The following is a 10,003-nucleotide window of genomic DNA, read 5'->3' as shown; positions in this document are numbered from 1 at the left end:
AGATGTTAGTTTAGATACGTAGCATATTGTTTAATATTTGAGTGTATTTGTTTGGGGGACCTCCGTGTCTCATTGTTTAGCCACGACGATTCGGCTACTTCCGGTTCATTTCCGGTTACGGCCTTGTGCCACAGTTTTTAAGCGCCGTGACTACCAGAACAAAGAATCCTTTGTTCCACCTCCTCCTTTGTGCCTCACACGTGGTCCGGCGGCCATTTGAGATTATTCATCGGTAGACCCGCCCTCAATTCTGGCTCTAAATTCATAACGAACCCGCCATTTTGTTTTGTAGTTTTAAGCCTAACATTGTCGGCCTCCATCTTGGATGTGACGTCACTACGTGACTGCGTCATCGCCACGCCCCCTCCCTTTTCTCTCTCGCTCTCTCACACACACACACACACCCACACACACACACACACACACCCACACAGACACTTTGATAGACACAGACAGATGCATACACACTCAGATACACATAGGTGGATACATGTGTCTTCTAAATTGTGATAAATGCTGCTGCTGTTGTGATCTTTGAAATATGGGAGTTTGTTAAGATGATGAATCATTAAATAACACTAACTTTATTTCACACACACACACATAGACACACACACACAGAGAGACACTTTGACACAGACACACATAGAGACAGACATACATAGGTAGACCGCAGGTTGTCCATGTATTTTCTGAATTGTGATAAGTGCTGCTGCTGTGTTTATCTTTGAAATATTGGAGCTTGTTAAAATGAGGAATCATTGAATAACATAACTTTATTTCCCCTTTTTAATAAATACTTTTGTAATTAAAGTATCTGTAGTCTGTGATAATTTCTGCATAAGTGTGTGAATACAGCTGGATTATGATTGCCTGTGCTCGAACTTAGAAGCCTTCACTGTTTATTAAGTAATCGTTAATATTAAAATATTGACATTATTAATTTGACATTTATCATTATGAGACTGATAATTATAGCTTGACATCGTTGGTCCCTGGAAACCAGGGTGGTGCCCCCCCTTTCTCAATTATTAATATAGATAGTATTATTCTTAAATTGATAATTTTATTGTTTTTGACTAATTATTTTCATTATTCTTGGTTGATAACCTTATCATTGTTAATTGATAGCTTGTACTTTCTAATTGATAATTCCTATTTTCTCATTAGTGGTTTTATTGTTATTTGATTACTGATCATCTTCAATTAATAATTTAATTATTTTTGATAGATAATTTTTATTATTTTAATAATCATTTCATGATTATTAATAATTAGCCAACGTCAAGTCTACTCCTATTGCACAACATATATATACAAAGAATATACAGAGAGTATGATATAATATATGATAGTAGAGGTATAAATATAAGTATTTGACTATACAATAGATAATATAATATACTATGAGTGTAAGAATATGTAGACAGAGTGTGCAAAAGACAATATTATTGTATAAAATGATATATAATATCAATATGGTTTATATTAACACATATCACATATGATGTGAAGTGAGTGTATATGGAGCGGAGTGTTGTACAGGGTTTAGACTCTGACTTTCCTTCTTTACACTCTGATGTAAATTACACATCACCTTGTTGTCAAAACACTACACACAATGTTCAGTTGTAACACACACTTCTCAAATAAAATCTCAAAGCATCAACCTACAACACACAAATACTCAAATCTCTAAACATTCAGGTCTGTTGAGCAATTTGCAATCAGGACTGCAGCATAAAAGTGTCTTCAGCCTCTGTTTTGTTTGATGAACAATGGAATAGAATAGAATACAGTGTGCTCACAGTATTTATATTCTGCAGGACTGTAAGAGAACCACACCGTGGAGGAAGAACACGCATGTTCACAGCCGAACAGGAGACTGAAATTGTAGATATGGTTCATGAGAACAACGCTATCACACTCAGACAAATAAAAACAAAGATCCTGGCTGACCATGTTAGCCTCTCTACATTGGATCGTATTCTTCATAGGAATGCCATGCGGATGAAACCAGTGAACAGGGTCCCATTCGAACAGAACACAGACGCATCAAGGAGTTACAGAGAGAGTTTGTGCTTGTTAGTACCAAACATTCAGCACTGACACATGCATGTATTGTACCTGTAATCAAATATTGTTCCTTTTCTACAGTGTCTCACTGTAGCCCTCTGTGTTGACCTCTCTGTGTCCATACTGTAACTTGCATTCTCATGCTGGCTGTGTCAGCACTGTACTGTTCTCTGTGTGTACCGAAATAAACCTTTTTTTGCTGCATATTTGTGTGCTGTTTTATGTTTGACTATGAAACACGTAGGCCAACAGTAGTTTACAAAAGGAGAAATGGCTAATGGCTAATGGGAGCACGTTACCCGCCGCACTCGCACGCCACGAGATGGAGACACATTGAAAGTGGAGGTTTGGTCCAACATGTGGAGATGGACACGTGAAAGTAAGAAGAGGTCAAGAAATCTGTAGAAGAAAGCTGTTTGATTTAAGCTGCCGCAGAAATGTGATGTGCAATAAAGAATAAATATGAGTTAGTTACACCTTCAGAATCTGTTTAAGATCATGAAGATTTCAAATGCTTTTATGATTTGTCAGGAAATGACAAGAAAAACAGCTGTAACTTTAAATTATCATTGTTTGATAAAATACACACATGTACAAACAACTGTTTCTGAAGCCAAATCACAAAAAAGACGAACCTGGATTGATCTGTCCCTACCCTGTCTAGTGGCTCCTTTCTTCTGTGTCAGGAACTCACCACTCCAGAGGCCTTCTCTCGGAATCCCTTGCGTGTTTGGGAGTTTTATCACTACCGCCGCGAGGTCATGCTCTCAAAGAATCCCAACCCCGCCCACCTGGCCATCAGCGAGTGTGAGGAGCGCCTCACACAGCAGGGGAGAGAAGTTACTGTCATCACTCAGAACATCGACGAGCTCCTCGAGGAGATAGAGGAAGGGGTGATCAACTTCAGGAAGGAGTTCATGATGGGTCCTGCTCCCTCCGATACACTGACGTGAGCACAGCACTAGGGGTGCAACGATTAGTCGATTAATCGTTTCAATAATCAGTGACTAATCGACTATCAGAATAGTCGTTAGTTGCAGCCCTACACAGCACACACTACCGGCATTTAACCCGGCTCCTTTCAAATGTCTCGTTCAGAATGAAAGCTGCTGTGTGTTTGTGTAAAAACAGAAGAATAAACTATTGTCCCTGAGCAGAATTAGTCTTTTACATTTGTAACACTCATGAAATTCAGGCTACTAATATAAGGAGTAGTAAAACCCCCCCACCAGAAGGGTGCGCATTATGCGTTGCGTTCAAGGGAACTCCCCACGAAGAAGAAGCCCTTTTTCTCCTGAGATTCCCTAATGATACCTAATAGAGATAAAGCTCCCGGATTTCGGTAGGAAATAACATTAAAACACTTGAAAATATTACCATAGTCTAAATGTAATCATACTAATAAGGTTATTTCCCAACTAGACGTCCAACTTGAGCGTGTCAACCGAAGTGCATACATAGTTATCTGCTACTGAAAACTCCGATTGGTTTTTTATTTACATCAGAAGAACCTGAACCCGAATGATGAGATGGCGAGCTTGTCCCTGATCGTGGATGCGGTGTGGCCAACCGTGTAATCCAGATCGAACCTGATTCGTGTATCAAAGACATCATACTCCAGTCCTGCCCGTCAGGTAGACAGGTAGAACTGAGTAAAGAGACAATAAACTGGTCAATTGTTCAACTTGTTCTGTGAAATAAGCTTACCTCTCCTACGAACCTAGGAAGATATCTAGTACTTTACCTTAACACTAGCCCCAGACTACAAGTGCTACACATTTAACACATCACAGAAACAAGATGAAAGTCTGACTGTACATCACATATTGACAGAAGGATGTGTTAAACACAACTGTACATTTTTTCAAGAGAGTTGCAAACCCACGCCGAGCGCCTCCGCCAGCCCAACGCCGACATCCCGGAGCAGCAGCGCCAGAGGCAGCTGGAGGTCATGTGTGCGCAGCTACCGGTCATGATGGAGGAGCAAGGGTAAAATCACACACGCTCACCAACCTGAACCGACTTATCATCACATTACAAATCATGTTTGGTTCATTGTTAGATCCTCATGACTTCATTCACCCTCAGGTATTCTGCTGAGGAGATAGAGGAAGGGGTGATCAACTTCAGGAAGCAGTTCGGGATGGGTCCTGCTCCCTCCCATACACTGACGTGAGCACAGCACTAGGGGTGCAACGATTAGTCGATTAATCGTTTCAATAATCAGTGACTAATCGACTATCAGAATAGTCGTTAGTTGCAGCCCTACTGTCATCACTCAGAACATCGACGAGCTCCATCGCCGCGCTGGATCCAAAAACATCCTGGAGCTCCACAATGAGAAGGAAAGAGTTCTCGTAACTTTGTTTTGCTCAAATCATAATCAACAAATTCGATTTTGTCAGTTTATCGAACAATTTGAGGTCAATTTTCTATCTTCACTAAAACGAGTGGATGTTCCAGCACTTATGTCTCTTGTGCTGTGTCTGTGAAACCAGGTAATCTGTTCCGAACCCGCTGTATGAGCTGTGGTCACGAAGCAGCTAATTACAAGAGCCCCATCTGGATATCAGAAATCAGGAACGTCTGTGTTAAGTGAATTTAATTAACTTCTTTATCGAACTCCCTTTTCAGAGCTCCTGACCCGGAAACCCACGACGCCCAGATCCCAGTTCTACAGCTGCCCAGGTACAAGCTCACCCCTGATCTGAGGTAGTGCTCTTTTCAAATGAGGTTATCTGACTGTCTGTGTGTGTGTGTGTCTCTGTGTGTGTGTGTGTCTCTGTGTGTGTGTGTTTCAGGTGTGAGCAGACAGGTTGTCACGGTCTCTTGAGACCAGCTGTGGTTTGGTTTGGAGAAACGCTCGACTCTGACGTCCTCACCCGGGCAGAGACAGTGCTGGACAGCTGTGACCTGTGTCTCGTGGTGAGTGTGTGTGTCGCCCAGATCCCAGTTCTACAGCTGCCCAGGTACAAACTCACCCCTGATCCACGGAGAAACAACAAAAAGACGAACCTGGATTGATCTGGCCGAAAAATCCAAGAGGATTCTCCCTAGTTCCCTAATTCTAGTGCCCCTGAGCAAGGCACCTTACTCCCCCAACATCTGCTCCCCGGGCGCCGTACATGGCTGCTCACTGCTCTGTGTGTCCTGCACCAGATGGTTAAAAGCAGAGGTTACATTTCCCTCCTTGCATGTCTGTGCATGTGTTTGGGACAAATAAATGTATCTTAAACTTAATCTTAATCAAATTGTTTCCCTCCTTCAGCATATTGAATGTCAGCCAGAAGGGGGCAGTGTTTAGCTGCTGCTGTTCATTGGGTCTGCGGGAGTTTCAGTTGATTCAAGTTCTGGAACTTTACTCAGCTTCAGTTAAACCAGTGGAACCAGTGATTGAGCTTCTCTCCCAGTCCCCAGGAAAGGGTTTTAATTTGAAGGTTTTGTTTCCCGTATGAAATGTGATTGGAGCAGTTTTGCTGATGGGACTTGAAATAAATGAAAACTCATAAACTGAAGGATTTCTTATGATTGTGTGTGTGTTTAAAATACTGCGTTGTTCAAATGATGCAACAGGAATAAAGAGTTTTACTGCAGTGGTAAGTGGTGATGATGTGTTTGAATGTTGGCTGTTAAAAATTTAAATAAGTCACTCTGACATAAGAAACTGGAATCAAACACCAAAGTGTTTCCTAGCTACCAGGTTTAGTTGCAATAAATATGAGATGTGTCTCTATCAGGGTTTGACTCCTTGAGAGGCTAAAGCACGACTAAGCTGTTCCATTTCAGAGACTCCTTCAAATGCCTCCTTCTATTCCCAAGTAACAAAGGATCCAACAGGTGAATCCTTCTCGGACAAACATATTGTATATCAATATCAACTTGTACCAAATATACTGATCTTCAATCATTCACTAAAACGTAAGGTCGCCATGACCTTGACCTTCGGCCTCTGACCAGCAGAGTCTCATCAGTTCATCCTTCACTCAAAGTAAATGAAGAACTTCTCTTTCTGTTCCTGAAACACAACATCTTCATCCCAGCTGCAGTCAGGCTCTACAACACCAGCACCACCTGATAATGTTGTAGTCCCTGTCTATTATCTTTATCTCCACTCAACCTCTAACCATAGCTGTATTTGTATTTTTATTTTTCTTATTTATTTTTTTACTCAGATCACTACTATGCACAATAATATTCAACACTTTACATCTATATTTATATCATGGTCACTTATAATGGTTACATTGCAATATTTATATTTTCCTTTATACTATCTTGTAGTATTATTTATATTATGGTCACTTACTTTTAATTATTTTTTCTGTATCATGGTCACTACTGTTGCAATATTACTTATAATACTTTTGTTTTCATTACAATAACACTTACATCACTCCACTTTCTCCCCAGTACCTGCTTTTGCACAGTGTCTGTTTTGCAGGTTGTTTTTGTTTTCTGTATATTTTTACTCTCATTATGTGTAGTTTAGTAGTGTATATATTTTGATCTTTCTTTTTTATTGTTGCTTCGGCACTGTTATTTAAATTCTGTTTTTCTCTTTTTGCTGTAACAAGTGAATTTCCCCGTTGTGTGGATAAATAAAGAAATCTAATCTAATCTAATCTAATAACGTCTCCTTCACAATAAAAGCTGCACCTCCCTGGTCAGTAGGTGACGACACCACAGACACACACAGACATGTCAGCAGTGCCGCTGCTAGCCATTGTGGTGCCCTAAGTCGAGACAGAATTGTGATAAGTTGTTCCGGACAAAAACGCAAAAAGAGTCACTATTTAAAAATGACGTGTTGAATCTCCACGTGGGAGTTCTAGGAATGTTAAATAATGGGTTAATGCATAGATGTACCGGAGCGTGGTCTGATAAGACAATAGAGTCTCTACAGCAAGTCTGGACAGAGTGTAAAAAGTCTTTGGGAATAAAAAAATAGTCTAGTCTAGAATACGAGTTATGGGGATTTGAATAAAACGTGTAGTCTCTCATTTTAGGATTTAAATGTCGCCATATATCTATCAATCCGGTATCTGTGCATAGGTTTTTAAGGACAGCAGACGCTCTGGGGTTAGACATGTTTGCAGAGGAGGATTTATCCAGAGAAATGTTCATTATACAATTCAAATCGCCGGCTAGGAAGCCCAAGCCCTTGCAGTGATGGTTAAACATCAAAATCATTTGCGACATAAACTGGGGTGAAACATTATTTGGTGCATAAATATTGAGAATAGTTATATGTTGTTCAAGAATCGAACCCTTAATCAAAATAAATCTCCCCTCTGAGTCCTTTTCTTCATGTTCCAAGATGAGGGGAAGGTTCTTATTTATAAGAATGACTGTACCTTTTTTATTCTGTGAATGGGAGGAAAAGTAAACTTTGCCTACCCAGTCCCTCTTAAGTTTCAAATGTTCTGTATCAGATCAGCCTGGTTTCCTGAAGTAATGCTATATCAGATTTTTGTTTTTTCAAATATGTTAAAATCTTCTTCCTTTTAAATTACATGGCCCAGTCCCTGGACATTCCAAGTAACAAGTGAACTAGACATGAGAGCCACAAAGCCGGAAAGTGATTAAATAGCAAGTGCTGAGTGCGGGGGAATTAATCAAAATGCAGGCAGTTGTATGAGAAAATAAACCTAGACTCCAATCATCCAACAAAAGGAAAATGAAACACGAAAAATATAAACAGCAGCGCTTACCCCCCCCATCCTGTCCCCGAACGACAGGAAAAAACTTAACCTAAACCTAGTCCAAATCCTAGTTTAGCAGGTAGATCACAGGAACAACTAGGACACCCAAAACAGTGTCCACACCCCAGGCTGAATAATATACAGCACTATGAGACACCCCAGAATAATGGGTTTCCAAGTTTTGCCTGGACCACAACATTAGTGCAAAGTGTTCTTTGAATACAGACTACACACAGAGCTGATACGATATAAGGATATATGAATAAACAAAACTAAATTAGAAGTGCAAGTGCTGTATTTGTAACAAAAAGAAAAAAAAGGGGGGGGGGAAAGCACTGTAGTAGAGTATGAAATCACTGTAAATATAATACAAAATGAGAGTAAAATAAAAACACCTGACCCCCACCCCATTTGATATGACTCTTGGTTCTCAACCTGACCCAGGAATAGTGGGCTGATCAGTTGAGCATGCAGAGACGCAGGCAGCAAACAACTTATATTACACCCCCCTTCTTTATCTATTTTATTTTATTTATTTTTATTACCTCATTATTTTTTTTATTGTTATTGTTTATTATTTATTTATTCATCTATTTCTGTATGTCTGTATATCTAAACCCTCTGATCTGGTACATTATACTGTTGTTAAAATGTTTGAAGATCTCTGGGATGGGTGGGATGGGCATGGGGTTATACAAAATTAAAATGAAACTGTCTTTGATTGAATTGTCTACTGCAAATGTGAAATCAATAAAAATGTTTATAAAAAAAAATAAAAAAAATATTCGACATAAGAACAATGACTGAACATAACAGTACACAAGTCAAACAAGTCCAATTTGACACAGGTGATGGTCCCGAAGCAGAGGCGAACACCGATGAGATGGTAGGAGTTTGTAGTTGGCTTTTCACGTGGGTTTTGTGTTTATCTGACTGGGCATGTGACTCTAAAGCCCTTACACCCAATGTTCCAAGTTTTACCGTTTTCTTGCAATGAGTGAATTCGAAGGTGTTGGTCAGTCCTTTGGGATAGCTGAGATGTAGTGCATAGGTAAGGCCGAACATTACCAGAAAGGCATCAGCGAGTCTTGGGAGGGTGGCCACCACATCACCCTCTAGGACAACTGAGATTTTCTCTGGTTGGTAGTGAACTCGACTCATTGAATTGTCGCTGATGGTTGTAAGGAGAACAACTGACGCATACCCAATATCTGGCTCATCCAAACCATCCTGAAAAAAACTGAGAGAGAGAGAGATCATATACTAATTACATCCACTGAAACACCATGGGCAATAACGGTGTGGCAAGCAAAACCCTTTGGCATGTCAATAGAAATGTTGACAAATGTGTTTTATAAATAAATATAAACAAAAATTTAAATATGAATGGCTAATACAGAATGGGCCTGATATGTATATAATTAGACTTACCACACATGTTTGGAAACATCCGGAGGTATCTTCACGCAGATACACAGGAAGGGCATGGAGAACAGTCGTACGCCTTGAGTGGATATCATGTAATACCTATGGAGATTAGGGATGGGGGGAAAAAATCGATTCAGTTACAAATCGCGATTCTTGTGTGACAATTTTAAATCGATATGCTGCCTCCCTAATCGATTTAAAAAAAACAAAACATATTTATTGGTTTATTCCGGGGGGGGATATATTATGTGCAGTACATTTTTCCAATCATTGTAAATGGCGATGTACACATTTACAGTACAAATATTTTATACAATTATTCATCATGTACTTGTATTTAACATAAATACACTTATTTATCTCTATAAGCAGTAGTTATATTCTTAAGCAATATTTATCTTTTTAACTGTAAATGAACTGTATCAATTCACTCAACATGAATATTTAAATGTCCTCCATGGATTAATCACATTATGTACACAGTAAATTATATCAGATCGATATTATTACAACCTGACATCATAGTCCATCTCTGTCTCTATCATTAAACATGGTGGTGGCATGCTAGTTTAGCCAGCTACACATTAGCTATATTTTTTTTTTTTTTGTTTGTTTATTTTGACAGGGACAGTGCATATTAATAGACATTTCTGTAAATATGCCAGATTTAGCCAGAAGGTTAGTTTCCATCTGCAGTCCTTGGCCAGATGTAACAATAGGCTCCCTAAAAAGCAAATAAGCAAATAACAGAAAGAGTTTTAAAAAAGAACATAGAAAAGCAACAGATAAAACATTAA

General features: G+C 39.4%; 1 protein-coding gene across 1 annotated transcript in view; it reads left to right on the top strand.

Annotated features, from left to right (window-relative positions):
- Positions 1 to 2,822: 2,822 nt before the first annotated feature.
- The window catches only part of LOC133011050 (NAD-dependent protein deacylase sirtuin-5, mitochondrial-like), a 231,594-nt gene continuing 224,413 nt past the window's right edge, over positions 2,823 to 10,003 (top strand). The window contains exons 1-3 of the mRNA XM_061078731.1: positions 2,823 to 2,936; positions 4,362 to 4,412; positions 4,574 to 4,641. Coding sequence (XP_060934714.1) covers positions 2,838 to 2,936; positions 4,362 to 4,412; positions 4,574 to 4,641 — 218 coding nt within the window. The 5' untranslated portion in view covers positions 2,823 to 2,837. The remainder of the gene's footprint in view (positions 2,937 to 4,361; positions 4,413 to 4,573; positions 4,642 to 10,003) is intronic.

The sequence above is a fragment of the Limanda limanda genome, chromosome 9, assembly GCF_963576545.1.
Source record: "Limanda limanda chromosome 9, fLimLim1.1, whole genome shotgun sequence".
NCBI classification, from domain to species: Eukaryota; Metazoa; Chordata; class Actinopteri; order Pleuronectiformes; family Pleuronectidae; genus Limanda; species Limanda limanda.
This window is presented reverse-complemented; position numbering and strand designations above follow the sequence as displayed.